This window comes from Halichoeres trimaculatus, unplaced genomic scaffold (genome assembly GCF_033239565.1).
Source record: "Halichoeres trimaculatus isolate MK-OKI-2021-1 unplaced genomic scaffold, fHalTri1.1 fHalTri1_scaffold_15, whole genome shotgun sequence".
Classification (NCBI taxonomy): Eukaryota; Metazoa; Chordata; class Actinopteri; order Labriformes; family Labridae; genus Halichoeres; species Halichoeres trimaculatus.
In genome coordinates, this window is record NW_027437193.1 from 16443702 (window position 1) to 16463350 (window position 19649).

Consider the following 19649-nt stretch of genomic DNA (forward strand, 5'->3'; position numbering starts at 1 on the left):
TTCACAGATTTGTCAATTCAAACAAAGATTTTAACAAAGAAAAAAAAAAACTAAGACTCTAGCAATTGATGCACTTCTTTACCAAACAAGTCACAGAAATCAGTCATCTATTTAGATTATGACATTTTTGGATCATTTAAGTTTTTATCTCGATGTAACTTGACAGGTTATGAACGGTTCTGGTAGAATGTATGTGCACGAGCACACGAGTGCGCACACACACACACACACACACACACACACACACACACACACACACACACACACACACACACACACACACAGGTATGTGGTCTTATTGTTACTTTGGAGGCACATTACTGCCACCAAGTGTCTGTGATCTAGAAACTCTTTACCTAAGATCCTGTCTCAGCTTCAACTGGTTAAAGAATAAATCTCTACACAGCTATCCCCCTGTTTCATTCAGGGAATGCTGTCGGTCTTTGATTAAGACATAAATGGAGTTTAACACTGACATGTTGACTCACCTGGTAAAAATAAAATAATGAAAAAAAAGATTAAAAAGGTCTTTTTTAACACGAGCAGCCATCTTAACATAATGTTTCAATTGCTTAAACTGATTTACAAGAGAAAGTGCTTCCATTATTTTAAATACCAGATTCCTCTTATCATTTCCCTTTTCTTATTTTCTAAATACTTTCTAAGTTTTATGTAAACTGTGGAAGATGCTGGAAGACATGGCCTCAAGTTCTTGGCTTTCCCCTAACCCATAAACCCTCAGTTTACCATCAAAGGAGCAGAGCAGTGAGAAAAGAGATACACATAAGATGATGGATTTTGTTCAGTGACTTCCAAAAGTGAGCTGTAGCCTTGTGAGCATTTCAAAAAGTGTATCAAAGGACCAAGCAAAATCTCCCTTGGTTTTGGTAGTTATATTTCAACACCAGTATATTTCTTGGCAGCATATAAAAAGAGAGGAAACAATGACTACAGCTAAATCAGCCTCTAAGCCATCTCTGTACAGTGTAGGTCCGACTGATGAGATGTACCACCCTCCATTCATTCCCTTCTGTATCAAAAGTTGAAATCCAAAAACAAACTTCTAGTCTCTAATTAAACAATAGAAACTTGAGTAAAAATGTGCAGATCAACCACAATTCTCTCAGATTTACATGACAAGTGTGTCCTGGATGTCTGACAGGGAAAATCTTTATGACTTAAAGTCCTTTGAGCTTTACTTTTAATGGCCCCAACCCTCAGGATACTTAACTGACCATGTGAGAGACACGATTGGGATCAAAATAAACAAGAGTGACCCTCTGCTTGCCTCTTCCCAAGGTACAGAGAAAAACAAGAAAAGCAAGAAAATAAACTTTTGACATTTCTTGGTGGGTTTTTTTGGAGGTAAAAGTCTTTTTTTTCCTTTTTTTTTTTTAACAAATTTGTCGTGCATCCTTATCACCATTAATTGAAAATTGTTTCTTTTTTCATTTCAATAAAAGCCATGGGGTATACTCTTTTCTGGTTGGCCTTGGTTTTCAAACCAAAACTGAAGGTGGCATCAGAGAAAAAATAATTCACTCAAAAAATAAGGAGTCCTCACTTCCATGAACCTCACTGGCCAACTGTAGAGCACTACAAAGGGTTAGGCTGTCAGTAGGGACATCAGTTTTTAGTGGTGTGGCAGGGAAAGTAGTCCATCCACTGAGAGTTGTCATGAAAAAAACGGGGCCAAAATCCCAGAGAACGGTTATGGGATCAAGACCAGTAACATCGTCTTGGATCATCTGTGAAAGGGTGGGATTTATCAGAGATACAGACAAGCAAGAGTGAGTGTGTAGGCTAGTTCCTTTCCTGCACGAATACAGTCTCTTGTGGACAAAGCCCCGCCTCCTGCAGTGTGATCTCATAGTCCAAGTGGGCGAGCTTCCTCCTGGGAAAGTTGGTGACGAGTTCAAAACGTTCATTAGGGTAACCTTTGGACTGGACATGTCTAACCAGGGCCTTGAGGTGAGAGAAAGAAAAGATCAGTATTCATGTCACTCAGCTGAAATCCTGTTCACACCTGAGGTGTTTATGAAGAATTCTCTGCCCTCATAACAACACAGACACTGTCAAAAGCACCCCCTGCAAGCTAGTGAGGCCAGTAGGTGGCAATAGTGTGCCCACAGTCACTTCAAACACTGCACAGGAAAACAGTGTGCAGGCATCAAACTTCCTCTTGACCAAGCAGTAACTGGATTTTGTTCAGGAAGCCAAGAGCCAGACATTTGCATGTTCCTATACTTCTTGGATTTGTTGTGTGGGGTCCTTAGAGGTGACAAACCAAGGTCTGAGCCAGTGAATGAATCTTTCATGAAGACTGAATCACTGAAAAATTGGCCTTTGTTTTCCAATCTAATTTTAAGGAAGCGTATTGCATTCACTTGAAGAAAAAAAAACAACTCAGGTTTTTCAGAGTAATTTGTTCCTCGGCTTCGGTGTTTTTCTGTTTAATATTTTTTTATTGGTTTGTTTTTTGTTAATTTTTTTTTTCTGTTTTTATGAGTAATTTTTTTGTGGTGATTAATTTTGTTTTTCTGATTAATATTTTTTATTGGTTTGCTTTTTGTTAAATTTTTTTTCTGTTTTTATGAGTAATTTTTTTGTGGTAATTAATTTTGTTTTTCTGATTAATATTTTTTATTGGTTTGTTTTTTGTTAAAAATTTTTTCTGTTTTTATGAGTAATTTTTTTGTGGTAATTAATTTTGTTTTTCTGATTAATATTTTTCATTGGTTTGTTTTTTGTTATCATTTTTTCTGGTTTTCGTGTTAATTTTTTCCTCCTGTTTTTAGGAGTAATTTTTTTTCCTGAAGTATCGAGCTACTTCAAAAGCCCCTGAGAACCTCCAACCTGCAGACACTCCCGTGGATGTGAGGTGGCTCCTGTGTCCTGCACATAGGCTATATGCCTTATCCTTAACTTTCTACCGATCTGTACCGGGTCAATAAAAGTAAGGTATTAGCCACACACAGGGTATAACACCATTGTTATGTTTTTGACTTCATCCTTATATTTTATATAAACCTATTGTTCAATGTAATACTTAAGGAATAGACGAAGATGTGGCATTAAAAAATGCATTGCTTCTACACTGGAAAGCCGGTAGAAAGTTAAGGATAAGGCATATATGTGTCGAACAGGATCTCTGATCCGTGCAGGACACAGGAGCCACCACACATCCACGGGAGTCGTCTGCAGGTTGGAGGTTCTCACGGGATTTCGAAGAAGCTCGATACTTCAGGGAAAAAAAATTACTCCTAAAAACAGGAGAAAAAATTATAATAAAAAACAAACCAATAAAAAAATATTAATCAGAAAAACAAAATTAATTACCACAAAAAAATTACTCATAAAAACAGAAAAAATTATAACAAAAAACAAACCAATAAAAGAACATTAATCAGAAAAACAAAATTAATTACCACAAAAAACAAACTGACGAATAAATGACTCTGAAAAACCCGAGTTGTTTTTTTTTTTTTCAAGTGAATGCAATACGCTTCCGTAAAATTTAGTGTGTAAAATGAAAATAGGGACATTGATCTTAGTTGACTTCCTGCAGCAAAGAGAAAAATTATATATGCAAAAATCATGATCAGCCTTTAAAATGAAATGTATCATTCTTGTCCTTACCAAAAGTTTGGCTTTGGAGGACAGGGATATTTGTTCTCTCTGTCCATCGGGGTAACGGAGCATCAACCTGGCCTTTGGACCTGTCAGATGGAAAAATAAAAAAAGGTAAATATTTTGAATGCAGCCTTCCATTAAGTTTGCTAAGTTCCTCTTTTTTAATTAACTGATCAATCAATTCATTATAAATCTACACCAGTACAAAATATTTTGACACATTGGCTATAGCTGAGTCTAAACCTGTAAGACATGGCGGGATTTATCTCACACCCAGACAGACAGAAGAACACCTTTTTTCTAATGCCTGATGTGAGGAGCAGCAATTGCACCGGTGAAAACATGTCAGCAGCTTTTACATCAGTTATTCAACAGTGAAAAGAAATACACCAGCAATAACACCAAAGATGAAGAAGCTTAACAACTAATTACTTAATCTGTGGCTTTCAATCACAGGCCCTTCAGGGTGTCAAAAGATGCTAACTTCTGCAGACTGATATTCTTGGAGCCTGTGCTTGGTCAGTGCTACTTTTCAGGTGTAGCCTTACTTGGATATACAGAGGCTAATGCCACTCATGTTAACTTTACCTAAGACATCTAAGCACTGAGTGCAAATTTCAGTTATGTGGCATTTTAAGGCTTACTGCCCAGTGGACTAAAAACGTGATCTAAAGAAATTATTTTTTGATTTTTCCAGTCAAGTCTATATTTCAAAAATAACACGATGATCATTTATTGCAATGTTTTTAGTAGTTTCCAGGGGAAAGGTGTGCCTGAACATTTCTAAGTGTTTGAGCAGTAATACTGCAAAAATCCCCCATATCAATGAGAATCCAGCAGGCCCAACTTACTGCAACTCTGCAACAACCTTCGGTGCTTAGACTGGTCAGTTTTTAAAAGTTTCCACATTTTCCACATTATCAAACTGAGATGATACTCTGGTGTCATGACAATGAGTCCTTGTTTGGAAAAACTTCAGCCTTTACACTACAAACCCCATATAAATTTGTTTCAGGATAAGGGTGACCCCCAGACTTACTGTTGTCATCTGGACAGTCCTCTTCACAGGTTTTGATGGTGCTGGTCTTGGACAGTCCAGAGCTTTCAGCTGCAGGAGAACAGTGGTTCCCTCCAGAATCTGCATCAGGCTGAAGATGACGAGGACCAGCAGCCGAGGGCTCTAGGTGGTTCTTTTTGCTTTCCTCCTTCTTGTGACTGTGATTATTTTCTTTGTACGGAAACTTTCTGAGAGAAGAGGAGGAAGAAGAGGAACTATCTGGATGAAGACGCTGCTGGGCTGCTGTGTTTGGAGGAAGTAGGGTATGTTTGCTGGTGGGACTTTTCTCTTCGTGGGGTCCTGACGTTTCGCTGTCTGAGCCGTCAACAGAGATGGGACCCTCGCTGTCGGAGAAAGGCTCTGCGTCTGATTCGTCGTCTGATCGGGGAGAATCAGGGGGTTCGTGGGCATTTGAGGACTCGTAGTGAGTTTCCTGTAGGGAGGCTCGGATTGCTGCTTCCAGCTGACTGTCTTCACTGGCATCAATCAAACTTTCCTAAAAGAAAAAAAAGAGTTTGGCTGTAGATACCAATTAAAAGAGATAGGCAGAAGAAATAAGATGAAAAAAGCTACATGTGTTCTCACTCATAGCTGTGTGACACTTTAACCTTAAAGTACAACTATATAGATTTTGATTAAAAAAAAACTTTTGGGGTTTACTTTTCAGCCTAAGGATGAGACACTTATAAAAACTACTTGTAAAAAAACAGTGCTTTGCAATAGTTTTATGTCAGATAAATCACCCACAGAGCGAGCTCGTTTGGCAGGGGGGGCATGACAGGAAGGCCTGTCAAGCTGCCCGTGCTCTGCAAGAAATCCAGTCGCCTGCTCCAGAAACGACGCCACATCCAGCTGGTTCCACTCCACCATTTTCTGACCTGAGTGAACAAAACATAAGCACGCAAGAGAAGGTTTATATTCTAAAATCAATATGGAGGATTTAAAAAGTGAAAGCATTGTCTGCTGATAATGCTGCACTTGACTTTTCTTATTAACTCACCTGTGCGAGGATCAAGAATGGAAATATATGGGAACTTGTTAAGCTTGTAGAACTGGATGTATCGTTGTCCCTCTTCACTGTCATGATACACCTAAATAAAAAAAAATATATAAAAAATAAACAAAAAACAGACAAGAGGTAAAACATGACCTGAAATGGTTAGACATGTAAGTGAGGGTTAACGTCATGTGACCAGGAAATGACCATGATTTGTCTGGTTGTTATTCACTGCTAGTTTGAAGCATGTTCGACCCCATCCATATCAAATGCCGGAAGCTGAACAGTAGACAATTCAAACCTTTTTAGGAGAAATAAAAGGCCTGAATGTACGTTACTGTTACACAAACATGTAGAGACACCATTATGTCTTAAAACAAAGTGCAGGGTTGTTGAGCTGTAGCTGGTGCTGTGCAAGGTGTAATCTGAGCTCATCACATATCAGTATCAAGTAGCCACGAGCGGTTAAGGGATGAGTGTAGGAAAATTTAGCTCTGGAAATAAGTTAAACTTCTTTTTAGATGAAAAATTGAAATGATCAATCTGAGCATGTCTTGTGGTTTGATGTAGAACTATCAAAGCACGGTGTCCAGTTTAACATTATCTTTTTGACCAGACAACCAACCATTTACAAAATGTACCCTTCTTTTAAAGTTGTGAGCAGGGGTCTGACAAACAAGCATATCCAAAACAGAGGTGCATTGTGTTTGAATGTTGGAAAGGACACGGCAAACTTGTTTGTACTTAAAGGATAAGTTCGGTTTACACAGTTTTTACATTGTTTATAGAATGAAGTAGAACAAAATACTCACCCAGAAGGCTTTCCTGATCCAAGCAGTGCTTCGGGAAATATTTAGATCCAAAATCGTGCAGCGGACGTCCGTAACATGGGATCCATCGGGGCATAGACAGCGCCGCTCCTAAAACTGCATTGATCGTCCAAAAACTTGTGTTTTTCACCAATATTCCATCATGGTCCGCTCAGGGTTTGATATCGATGATCTGCTGAAGTCTGTGTCACTCCAGACAGCGCTGTGTGGCTGTAATTACCTCTGAACTGACGAAGACTTTGTTTATGCTAGAGTACTGCGCATGCGCAATACTCTCTGGAGAGCTGACTCCTTTCTTTGAGGGGCAAGCGTAAACAAAGTCTTCGTCAGTTCAGAGGTCATTACAGCCACAAAGCGCTGTCTGACTGCAGCAGATGACTAACCCGGAGTGGACCATGATGGAATATTGTGTCAATATTGATCCCATTATACGGACGTCCGCTGCACGGTTTTGGATCTAAATATCTCCTGAAGCACTGCTTGGATCAGGAAAGCCTTCTGGGTGAGTATTTTGTTCTACTCCATTCTATAAATAATGTAAAAACTGTATAAATCGAACTTATTCTTTACGGGATGAAAATTGACCAGTTGTTTGTGCGATTCAATAAGGTAGGGTAGTTTTTCGCTGCTGGATATCATAACATTTTGGTTTTGACAATCAGTTAACTAAAATATTCTTCTCTTTGATATTATGACGACTTCTCTGTGTCAGCCAGAGGAAGAATCGGGAAATTCTGTTTCACATGACATCAGGATTGGGTTCTGTTTCTGTCTGAATTTACAATTTACTCATATCAGCACAGGAGTTTAAATGGATCTTCCTGTCAATGGCTATACTTGCTAGATTATTACAGAGAGACCACCCAAAGAGTTTAAAGTGAGACCAGAGACCATGCATGATCCCGGCATCTGGGAGTACATACCTGCCAGAATATGAAGTGCTCTCTGATGATGGTCTTCACTGCGTCATTACTCCAAACGTCCCTGTTCAGACACTGGCAGGCAAAGTCTTGAACATTTTGAATGTTGATCATTAGCCACTTGTTCTCTAGCTGGCCACAGTCTTTTGCCTTTAAGGACAAAACAGAAAAATACAAAATTAGAAAACAAATCATGAAGAATCAACAGGTTTTTATTTCTAACACTACACCAGCTTGTCATAAAAAGTCTGCTGTGATAAAAAAAATGTAACCAGCATCGTCTAAAAACTCCAGTCTGCACATTTCCTCACTTCCATGTAGTACATGACACTTCAGGTCCTCCACCTGAGAGCTTCGTAGTTATTTTTGAAATTTTTATTATTCATCCAAACTGAACAAAAACGTGCGAGAGGCTCCTCACCGTCTCGAAGCTGCCTTTGTGCATGAGCTCAATGGGAGGACGGAAGAGGTCTGCCAGGGTGCTCAGCTTTTTATCCACTGTGCCACCATTACGCAGCTCCTGTTCCTGACGAACTAGAAAAAAACACAGAAGAGAGCAACAATCAGAGGTCGACTGTCTCGTTGCTTGGGACTTCAAAACTCTTTGGTACTAACCAGACTCTTAAAAAGCATGACTTTACTTACTTGTTTCAGTCTGGAAGTCTCGGAAACCATCAAATATAGATCGAGCAGGTCTTCTTCGTTTTGGCACTGCAAGTGAAACAGAAGCATCACACGGAATCAGTACAGACGCCAATAACAGTTTACTATGAGGGGAAATCAGAAGATGCTGCATGATACCTCCAAACAGTGGTTCTGGTTCTACCAATATGTCCTGCTTCTGGGGAATGGGGGCTCGGACTTCACTGAGAAATAAAGAAAAATCCATTATTTTCTCAGAGGCAAGGCAATCTGTCAGGTCATAAAAATACAGTCTCATTTTGTCCTTGAACTTCAAATAGTCCTCCCATTGTCAACAACTCTACCTTAGCTGTAAAGGAATTATTATTTTTTACTTTTATCCAACTAAAGTTTGTAGAGATAAAATATTAGCTTGGCTTACTCTGAGGGGGGAGCTCTGCTGCTGGAAGCTGCTGAACTGGAGCTGGTGCTGGGCTCCTCTGCAATTCCTCCTCCATCCAAAAACATTGTCACGGCCATCTCCAAGTTGTTGTTGCATGCCTCCAGCATATGTTTCCCCACACTCTCAGTGGCCCCTATGAATGAAGTTAAAATTTGCAACCTGGCATTTAGCAACATTCATACATGGGTGCTGTTATTGACTGTTGCATGTTTAACAAGTCTCACACAAGCATTGTCTATCATGGAAAAATAAACAGTAATCTAAACTATACATTGTTAACTTATTGATGTTTATAGAGCCACTAATGTATATCAAAGTAACAGTGCTTCACATACTGACCTATACAACTACACATCACAGATTCAATACCTTATAACAGTATTGTATTAGTGGTACAATACTTTTCTTTAGGAGATCTATTGTCACATTTTTTCTGTCTTTTTGCATTGTAATATATTGTGGCAACTTGGATTGGACAATATAGGTCAATGCTCCATGAATTAGATTAGAAAAAAAAAAAGCATTGTCCAGTATTTGGTTTAAACTGAGAAGGGAAACATTTGAGCATTATCCCAACTTTTTAGACAACCCTATTATCTTGAGAGTTTGGGGTTTTATGAGAAACCCATCTGGTATAATGACCCGCTTTGACTCAGACTCTTTCTCAGGAAGTTCCTCATTAGCTTAGCCATGTTAAACAGGAGAGGATAATGTCGAACTGCACTACAATTTTTATGTTTTTTTACCCCAATTTCAGTCAGAAAACGTCAACTCCTTGAGGTCAGAAATGATTAAAAAAAAACAAAAACATTTAACCACCAAAACTCTTTTTTTTCTCTGTTCAGAAATACAAATAAATGCATGTACTTTGACATTCAAAAAATATAAATGTACATGAGAGAAATTTTGGATGAGAACCAGTTATATTTTTAGCTTCAAGTAATAAAGAATGTAGTGTTCATTTCGGAAAGCAGTGCTAAACACTTTGCACTGGGGTTAAGGCCTTAAAAAATACGTTAGCAGTGTATACGCATTGTGTTTTTTTTAGATAAACTTCTCAGATGTCATCGTGTTGTATTTGAAACCGTATGATCAAAAATCCTCCGTTTCATCTCAATTCAGAAGTCATATTAACAAGGCAACTTTAACAAAAAATAAACAATAAGAATCTGTTAACTTTATCGTATTTCCATCACTGCAATAATTCAAGCAAATAAACATATCAATCCATCCTGTCTTGAAGTAAAACTATCTATACTTCTGGAGGTAGTAACATGGCTAACGTCGCAGCTACGTGATACATAGCCGATAGACACATGAAAACACTAGAATCGTCACAGACTTCAACGTTTAGTTTCAGACAGTTTGTTAAAAAATGAAGCTTTCTGCTTGTGTGTGAAACAATATAATTACACCGACTTCAGTATTTTTGGTCTCCTTTGCAACGTTTTCCCTGTATGCACTGCGCATGTCTGTTTCACTTTCCAAGTCCAGCAGCGGTGCAGCCCCCGAACTGAGTCTCCTCTTTTCTCCGTGAAATAACTCAAAACTGAAACACTGTCTCCTCTATCAACGCACACAAAAACTATCGTATGCCTCTGAACAAGTACTAGAAGGCGGACAGTGTGCCAAAAGAAGTAGTGTTAACGTCAAAATACAGAGTGAAGATGACAGTAACACAACATCAGGCTTGGGTTGATGATGAAGAAGGGAAATTTTGCACAGCGACGTCCATTCCACACTATCAAGCATGCAACGGAAAACGAGCACAGCACCAAACCAACTCTAAGCTGGTGTAACACAGTGTATAGTGAGCACCAAAAAGAAAAATGGTATCTCTTTAGCAGCTGTGAAAGAAAATATATGTAACGAGAACGGATTTATACTCTATGGACTGAGTCTTTTATTTGAGTTTGTCTGAAAACTGGTTGTGGTTTTTTCCTCTGCAAAGCATTGACAGCGTAGGGGCCACAGTGAGACTCAACGTACCGTTTCTTTTCTGCGCACCACTTTTGTGGTTTGTCGAGTGACTGAGCTATTCCTGTTGAATAGCCGAAACCGATTCGATGGATGAATCACAAAATATTTTCTTATCTTTACCTGTTATTGCTGTGAATTGTTGAATTAACCCGTTCACCCCCGGAGCTGAGGTGTCTCCCAGCGCCGCCATCTTACCGCCACAAACAACAACATAAATATGGCGCATGCGCAAGCCCGTCCTTTTCCTTGTGCCTGGCGCGGCGCAAGCCCCATGCGTCAGCGAACGGTTCTGCTGCATTGTGGGTGATGAAGTGAAATTTCAAAAGGTGTTTCTGGCACTTTTACAAATTTTTTATCATTTATTTGAAAGTTACTGATACCGTCTGCTGGTTCACGGTCATTAAAATAAGCCTTAGGACAGTTTCTTGGATAAATGACGTTCCATTGAATGTATTATTATTTAGATGCAATTATGTATCGACAAATCCCTTTGCCATTTTTTTTTTTACTTCTCAACGCAATTTCCGTTCCTTCTCTCTAAAAAGCCTTCTTAAGACACAAGTGAATTTTTTTTATCGCTAAAACACTATGAAACTCACTCTGGTGAATGTAACATGAATAACATGTACACTGAATAGTGCTTAATATTTGAAAAGAAGTGTTTACATTAGAGCTAAAAAATAAATAAGACCTTTCCCTATTACATTTTATTGTTATTTCCCATTAATAACATAAAGTAAAGGCTACCACACTATGCACTAAACTATTGCCAGTTCAGGATTATATGCATGGATTGATATATATCATTCTAATATTGTACTGTGTTATGAATACTTCATTTTCAGGATGCCAGGATTTTTAATTCATACTTAATTCTCCATTTAAAGATTTGAGAAACTCAAATTACTCAAAACACTGTCAATAATTAATTGAACTTGAAATATTACATAAACATTACCAATGAACTCAACCAGCTCCAACGGCTGGTACAAAGTTTGTTTTATATTTTCCACTTCATTTAAAAATGACTACTTTCACATTTTAGATCATATAAAGGAAAATAAAATGACTCATAATCCAAGTATGTTATCAAATATGTATTCAAAGTGTTGTTTTAAAAATCCTGCATCAGTCAGTAATTATTCTTTACCAATATACCAACACCTTTCAGACTTTCTCTTGTAGTAGTGTCATTTTAATGTTATTTGCATAATACATTCAGTTTGAAAACAGCTTCAACCAAGTCCAAAACCTGAAGAATCAGTTGTAATAACAATGAACTACTAGCAATTTAGTAATTGCCCAGTCTGCGACCAGTAAAGATCAGGGTATCTTAAATATAGTATCTCACACAAATCTGTAATGCTGCCTGGAAAAAAAAAAAAAATGAAGAAGAAGAAAATAAGAAATTTTACTTTTAAAGGGGAGGTGATGGATGGCACCAACTCTACATCATAATTCCAAACCATATTTACAAAATACAAAAAGTGATGTCAGCAATCCCACTGGCCAGTTGTAAACTCATGATGTTAAAGCTGAATATGAAATAACATTACATTCATTCCAATAATGCACAATGTCCTTTACTGATGTGGATAGTCTCATTTGGGATCATAGAGGCTCTAAAGTTGACTTATAACCTAGATTAGTGAACCATGAATACTTAGATTCAAATTTTTTATACCTTTAAAGTTAAATTCCTTTCAAAAGGAGCTAAGTCTGAGCTACAACACAAAACACGGTATTATGTTTTTCTCTTGATGATGATGATCAGCATCTTATATTACACATAAAGCACTTAGTTAAGTCTTCATCATGTAAACCCAGCAATGCACTGAGACCTGATGCTTCTCAACCACACCCATGTGACCTTTGAACCCTGAGGTGGGAATTTATTTTATAAAAAAGCTGTATCACTTTTAAATTGAAGGGAAATAAAGCAAGTTCACATGTTCACAATATATACAGGGGGGCATACGAAAAACTGTTTTAATTTTTTTAGATAAGCAGAAGTTCATATTTTGATGCTAATGGCCAAATGAGACGATTAGATTATCTGTGCCTCCTAACATTTTAAAATTATGAACCTCAAAGTATTTTTCAAAACAGTTGATGCCAACAGTCAGGTGTAAATTATCTTACAGTAATTAACACCACTTTTCTGGAACCAGTCCAGCTGTTGGTACATTAAGTCAGCTTCAAAAACAATCTACTTTTTCTGTTTTCACATCAATTTACATTTATGGATACATAAGCTGGAATCAGTGATTTGTAGAATTATTTTAAAATTTAAAAAAATTGGGGAGATTGGAAACGTTAAACAAAAACCATTGTTATGACTACATTTACAAAGGACATTTTTTTTCCTCAGAGGTCAATCAGAAAGTGGTCAATGGCTACGTGCGATACTTGGACAAGTATGAGACGTTTTGACATCAACATTTTTTTATACCTAATAAAAATCAGTTTGGTTCAAGAAATTTGAATTTGCAGCTTTTTGTTTCTTTATGGTGAATCATGTGCATTTATTTTATAGACCTGATTCAAATCTGTACCAGTGCGGCATTTCCATCTTAATTGTAGATATGTCTGAGATTGACTAAAACAATTCATTCAGGAACTCTCTAAAGCTTGTATGAACAAGATAAGAAGATATTTTTTTCTCTTTTAAAAAAACAAACATTAAAATATGTATTTTTAATTTGATCATGGACCCCTCTTTAATGATAATTCACAACCCACTGCGTACCTTTTAAGAACAGTGTCAGCCTGTGTGATTAAAGTGTTGAACACACAATTCCTCAGAATGCAAGTCTCCCCTCACATCTGATATCAGTGCAACTTCAACTACAAGCATAATAAGACTTATTTTTCTTGTGGGCACCGTGTGAATGAGAAATCAGTTTGTTATCCTACATGCAAAATCGATGAATAAAAGCTAAACAAAACAAAAAAAAAAGATGCAGAGAAAAAAATAAAGAGTAAAATTGCAAATGTCACCGTTAGAATTCCTTTTCACAGTTTATACTAAGCTTAATTAATAAATAAGCTTTCACACAAAAGCATAGACTGTTGTGAAGTGGTGCATACATGCATACATGTATGTTCAGTGAGCCAAGGGTGAGTGTTGGAATGTGTGTGTGCATTTATGGACTAATTATATTATTCAGTGAGGCCAAGAATTTTAAAATGAACTGTATTTGAAGAGGGCAGGCAGGGTGGTGAGGGGCAAACACTGAACTTGGCAGCTGAATGGTACACTGCAGCTGATTGGTACACTGCAGCTTAGAAGCGGATGAATGTGGCATCGATCTGGCGTACACTTGGCAGTGCCAGCATAATCTTTCGCCGGTACTGTGGATCCTTCTGTAGAGGGTTTCTTTCAAGGTAGACCGTCTCCAGGGACTTGGCATTCTTCAGTTCATCAAGGTCCGACCAGTTATCTATCTGATTATCATTCATCTAGGGAAAACAAAAGAGCCTGTAAAAACATGCACTTATTTTTTTTGCATAAGTCAAACACAAACTTGGAGCATACTATAACCAATACTGTGGAAGATATAGAGACGGTTAAAGAGGTTGGACTACGCCAACTGGAAGACAAATAATAACTACTGTACCTTAAACCAAATTTCAGTATATGTACTTTTTCTTATGGACACATGAAAGTATGCATATTAATTTCAAACATGATATAGATCCGTAGGTACTAGGGCTGAACAATTAATCAATCTTAAACCGACATCACTTTGTAATAAGATGCAATTTTCAAATCGCAAAGGCTGCAATTAGAAAAAAAAAAAGTTTCATGTACACAGACCTGGAAGAAAGTATAGTAACTTGTACTTGTTCTCCCTTAAAACCAGCAAAAGTCAAAATGCTGTTTTTTTTTCTTGCAAAAAAACCCCCCTGTGGGCTCCAAAGATCCATCCAGTAGATAATGGAGCCATACCCCTTGGTCACTTTTTTCTGTGTGGTTTGTTACTCTTACTGACAACTGGAGGTCAGTAAAATTTCCGTGTTCCTTTTTCATTTTCAAATAAGAAATGCAAAAAAGGCTTGTTTGTTTAAATGCTAACAGTATCTTTTGTTGGTTAGTCATACTATAAAATGACTTAAAACTTGTGTTAAGTGAACAATTCAGAAGATAAACGTCTCCCCCAAAAAATTGTATGCAAAATTGCAATCGCATTATTGGTCTAAAAAAAGCGCAATTAGATTATTTTCCAAAATCGTTCAGTACATTTCTTTTTTTCATTGTACAACAGCTGACAAATAGAAATTTAAGGATTTGTTCATTTTATGAATCCAATTTTACATTTGCTGATAATTTTATGGATTAAACTCTGATGCATTCAGAACAGTGGAACTTAGCACTTGATTGTCCTAATGAGTGACCATGCAGCACTTTGATGATCAACATTTTTTGACAGCTTTATGTGCTTTTTGTATTCATGTTGCCAGTCAGATTCTATTAGCGGCTGTTAGGGTTCATCCATCACATTCACCTTAATGTCTAATTATGTGTATGTTCAGTCATATTCCCTTGTACTCCTCTAATTCCGGTAATTTAAATTGAGTGCAGCCATAAAGACTGGTTCTTCAATTAATAATGTGCGAATTACTTAAATTACCACATTAATTGAACAAATTAAAAATGATTAAACAAGCTCAGTCAGACTTACAGTGAAACAGGATTAATGGTAGAAATGACATGTATGCTTGTCTTGCTACCTTGGGTTTGAGTTTCCACTCTAAGAAGGCAGTTAGGTAAAGCAATATTTTCTCTAGAAATGTAAAATTTATACCCATAAATGAACAGTGAAAAACAAATGATCTGTACCCAAAACTCTTGCAGGTCTGTCAGATGGCTGATATTTTCGATTTTCTTTACTCGATTGGCTGCGATATCCAGGGTTGTAAGTTTTTTCTGTGAGGGAGAACATGTAGGATTTTAATGCAAGGGATTAATTTTGTTCAACATTTTTGTACACCAATCAAAATGTGTGATGCACAGTTTTGCTCCACTCTTTTCAACAAAAACAAAAACAAAAACACTAGGATCAAAATTTTAACTCACATTGTTTTCCAATCCCTCGATGACCTCAATGCCATTATGGCTCAGATAGAGCTCTCTCAGGTTGACCAGGTTCTGAAGACCCTCAATCTTAGTGATGCGGTTACTCTATAAACAAATATTTACTCATTGATTAAATAAAAATTTGACAGACACTCTTTGGTTTTATCATCATTGGCATCAAGTATGTTACAGAGGATTTCTGGGAGAATACCTGAATGCTTAAAACCGTCAGATTGTGTAAACCATCCAGATTCTGAAGTGTTGTTATTTTATTGGTTCCAAGAAACAAACTTTGCAAAGAAGAAAGAGTATCCAGGTTTTCGATGACCTGTGAACATGGTAAAATGAAAGGGATACAAACATTATTCATTCATTCATTTTTTGAACTGCTTATCCTGTTCAGTGTCACGAGTGGCTGGAGCCTATCCCAGCTGTCATTGGGCGAAAACAAATATTATTCATGACTATAACTAATCTGATGTCTCAGAAAACCCAACTGTTTCACTCTTACCTAACATGGCATGTTTTAAAATATGGGTTATTTGACAAGTTTTAAAGCTTTGGTTATAGCCTATAGTGCCTTTCATGTCTTACCCTAATGCGGTTGGAGCCCAGCTCCAGCATCTCCAGGCACGTTAAGTGTTCCAGGTTGCCAATGCTGCTTATTTTGTTGTGGAGCAGGAAAAGTTTCTTCACCTGAGTCAGCTGTTCCAATCCCTCTATCTTCCTCAAAATGTTGAAAGACACATCGAGCTGCCTGGGGATAAGTATAACAGACACGATTATACTGAATGCTTTGACATACTCATTAGGATTAAATCCATGAGATTTGTTTCTTCTACAATATCATATATTTAGACATATTACTGATTTTGCACACCCAGACCAAACCAAACCGTTAAAGCCATGATGTACAGTAAAGACTTGACTTTTGCTTTCTTTGGATGGAAGCTATACAACATGCTGGATAAAGACAATGCTGTTTTCTGCAGACTTACTCCAGTTCGGTGAGGTGTTGAAGGTTCTCAAGTTTGCGGATCTGATTGTCATAGAGATCTAGTTCCCGGAGTGAGCTCAAACTTTCAAGATTTTCTATCTTTTTAATGAGATTCTGCCGTAAGGAGAGTGTCTGTGAAAGAAATGGGGAAAAAATATTAACAGAGACAAACAACAGCAGTATTTCATCCTAGACTCCAACCTTTTTGTGGCAATACATGGTCAAAAAAAGAAAAAAATGTCATTTTTATAATTGTCTACCAGAACAAATAACAATAGGTGCTTAATACTGAGTTGACTTACTTTAGCCTTTTGTAGCACCTCCAATCCTTCAATTTTTCCAATGCGACAATGAACAAGATCAACATCCTACAAAGACATAAATTGTTAAGTATGGCATACTACCTGTTATTACTGCTTGTACTAAAGCTACCATACTTTGCTGTGTTCCGTCTACCTGAATTTCTAGTTCAAATAAGTTGACTTAACATACAACAAAAGTACAACCATAGCAGTTATCACTTTGATTAAACTAGATAAACAACTCTAATCATATATAATATTGTTTCAATGTTAAACTTTACTTCATCTCAACCTCTTCAATTAAATAAAACCAAAGATGAACATCTCAATGCAGAGTATATAAACATAAAGTTCATGTAGACACTGTTACCAAACAGCAGTGATTTTTAACAATCTCCTAACCTCTTCCTCTGGATCTAAGGTGATGGTGTCCATGTCAACAGGAGACTCTTCTTTACCTTTAGGGGATAATGGAATAATTCAGGTCAACTTAAGGGTATAGTCAATGTATATATATTATATAAAGACAACTCGTAGGTATGTAGTACTGTTATGTGGATAGACACATTGCCCTGTTTGATAAGTTTGCTATTTTGTGTTTGTGTTTATTCTTCAATGTAAGATGACTTAAGAGCTATTTCATGTGGCAGTACAGGAAGTGTGATAATTTACTTGTGGAAGATGGCTGATTGGGGTCAACATCACCATTGATGCTCCTCCTCCTGGTCTCGTCATCACCAGACTCCTCAGATTCGCCTCTTCGATCCACTGTGGTCATCATTAAGCAGAGAAGCATCGTTTTAATGTACAGTTGCAATTAATGGCGGATGATCATATTTCGCTGAGATTTTTAGATGATGCACATGAAATTTGATGCAACATCTAGGCCCAACTCCTTTCCATCCTGAGCCCACTGAACTGTCAGGGCATTCTGTGGAAAGCATCTATAGTCTCAAGCCATGGCAAACAACTATGAATCATGATTGTGCACCCTGCTAAAGAATAAAGCAGCGGAATACGCTAAAGCAAAATTTGGATTTCGCTCATCACTGCACTACATGCTAATAATGGTTGTGGTGGTTATCCGAGGAACTGACATTTTTATTTTGAGGAAAACTCGGGAGAAAGGTTAGCTCGACATAGAGGCTAAATACAGTGCTAGCTAAATTGGCCCGAGCCAACCAGGTCAATGAGCTAAGATCGGAAACATGTTTCTTGGGCGTGTAAAACACGTAAAATAAAAATCCAGCCACCGGGCAAGACAGCGCAGCAAGGCAATCTAGAATTAAATATAGTTAACAGGACATTTTCGGTTGATTTCAATTAGCTCACCAAACAGCGTGTGCTAACGGGGACTGTTGTTAGCATGTTAGCTTATAAACCAAGGGTGGCAGTGTGTTGGATAACAGGGGTAACAGATAGCTGGATACGCCTCTATCCAAAGATTAGAAGAATCTCATTTCACTCAGCAGATACAGTCACGGTGCAGCTTCGTTTTTTAATATTTACTCACCTTCCATTTCTTGAAGCTCTCCCACTGACCGAGAAGCCATGTTTCCTGTAAACAGTCCTGACAACCGCTCAGCCAATCAGGAGACAGCTCATTCTGGCGTCAGACTCGGTGTGGCGCTAGTGGTGCATGATCGATAAGAGATGTAGACGACTGGAGGAGATACAGCAAGACACTGTATAACAACAATATAGGTGATGAAAAAGTGCAATCAACTTTTGACGAGTATTCCCCTGATAGTTTTGTGGCTACACCTCTTTTGTATGAGTTGTACCAAAAGGAAAAAAAACTACAGGAAAACTACTTCATACAGACTAGTAATGCCCGATCCACCAAAAGACAGTAGATTATTTTTATTATTTCAATTTCTATACAGTGTGGACCACTTTAAACATTGCCACCTGAAGCCTTGACTAGCCCTTGTAAGGATGAACACAAACCTGCAGTAATTAACAAAAAGAAAAAGTTAAAATAATAATAATAATGAAATTCTAAGTCATAACAATGAGATACATCGAAATATAAATTATTACTTCTTGTTTTTCTTGTTTTAACCGTTCCCTTGTTTTTCCTGGCAGGAAAGGGCTTCCATAGAAAAAACATATAAATCCAAACAAGACAAAATCAATGTGAAAGCGGTCACCAATTGTGTAGTTTGGGTAAATAGAAAAAAGAAGAATAGCATGAAACAGCTTGACTGAGTAAAAAAAAAAAACCTTCTCTCCCTGTGAAGTAGCCTGCTCTCTCAGGGGGTTGTTTATACAATCACTTCCCACTCTACCCTGCATACCTTCCATTTCAGGAACATGGCTTAAAATGAAGGAGGCCCTTGGTTTGGAGGTCTGATGACGACAACAGTTTTCAAATAGCAAAACTTAACATAAAAATAAACATATGACCTTGCACATGTTAGTTAATCAAAGCAAACAAACTGATATTGTAGGCACTATCTTGAGACATCTGACCATTAGCATGCCCTCTTGTCCACCTAATCTCACATATGATGAACATAGAAGTCTTTCTTGACGTAATGCTTGGATAAGCAGATAAGGAGAGTGATAAAAACAAGATGTTCTTCATTGTCAAACCTGTGAAAACAGCACATTTTGTTAACTTGAATAGATATTGTAAGAAAAAACAACAAAACTAACTAGGCTATAAGAGTAATAACTGACAAAATGCATTATCATTGTAACCAAGATAAGCTACTTTTAATGAAAACACAAGCAAACAAAGTTGTTTTTAAGGATGTTATAAAG

General features: G+C 37.4%; 2 protein-coding genes across 2 annotated transcripts; both read right to left on the reverse strand.

Annotated features, from left to right (window-relative positions):
- Positions 1-853: 853 nt before the first annotated feature.
- On the reverse strand, positions 854-10759 carry ubxn7 (UBX domain protein 7). Its single transcript, XM_074687741.1, has 11 exons — positions 10622-10759; positions 8501-8654; positions 8239-8303; positions 8083-8148; positions 7859-7971; positions 7441-7587; positions 5691-5781; positions 5438-5568; positions 4673-5186; positions 3640-3719; positions 854-1965 (listed from the first exon to the last, which is right to left on the reverse strand). The coding sequence occupies exons 1-11, from the start codon at positions 10725-10727 to the stop codon at positions 1804-1806; spliced, it is 1629 nt and encodes a 542-aa protein (XP_074543842.1). The 5' UTR covers positions 10728-10759; the 3' UTR covers positions 854-1803.
- Positions 10760-11717: 958 nt separating this feature from the next.
- On the reverse strand, positions 11718-18508 carry ppp1r7 (protein phosphatase 1, regulatory (inhibitor) subunit 7). Its single transcript, XM_074689547.1, has 10 exons — positions 18394-18508; positions 17553-17648; positions 17283-17338; positions 16881-16946; positions 16580-16710; positions 16176-16338; positions 15793-15909; positions 15582-15686; positions 15345-15431; positions 11718-13963 (listed from the first exon to the last, which is right to left on the reverse strand). The coding sequence occupies exons 1-10, from the start codon at positions 18431-18433 to the stop codon at positions 13787-13789; spliced, it is 1038 nt and encodes a 345-aa protein (XP_074545648.1). The 5' UTR covers positions 18434-18508; the 3' UTR covers positions 11718-13786.
- Between the last annotated feature and the right edge of the window lie 1141 nt (positions 18509-19649).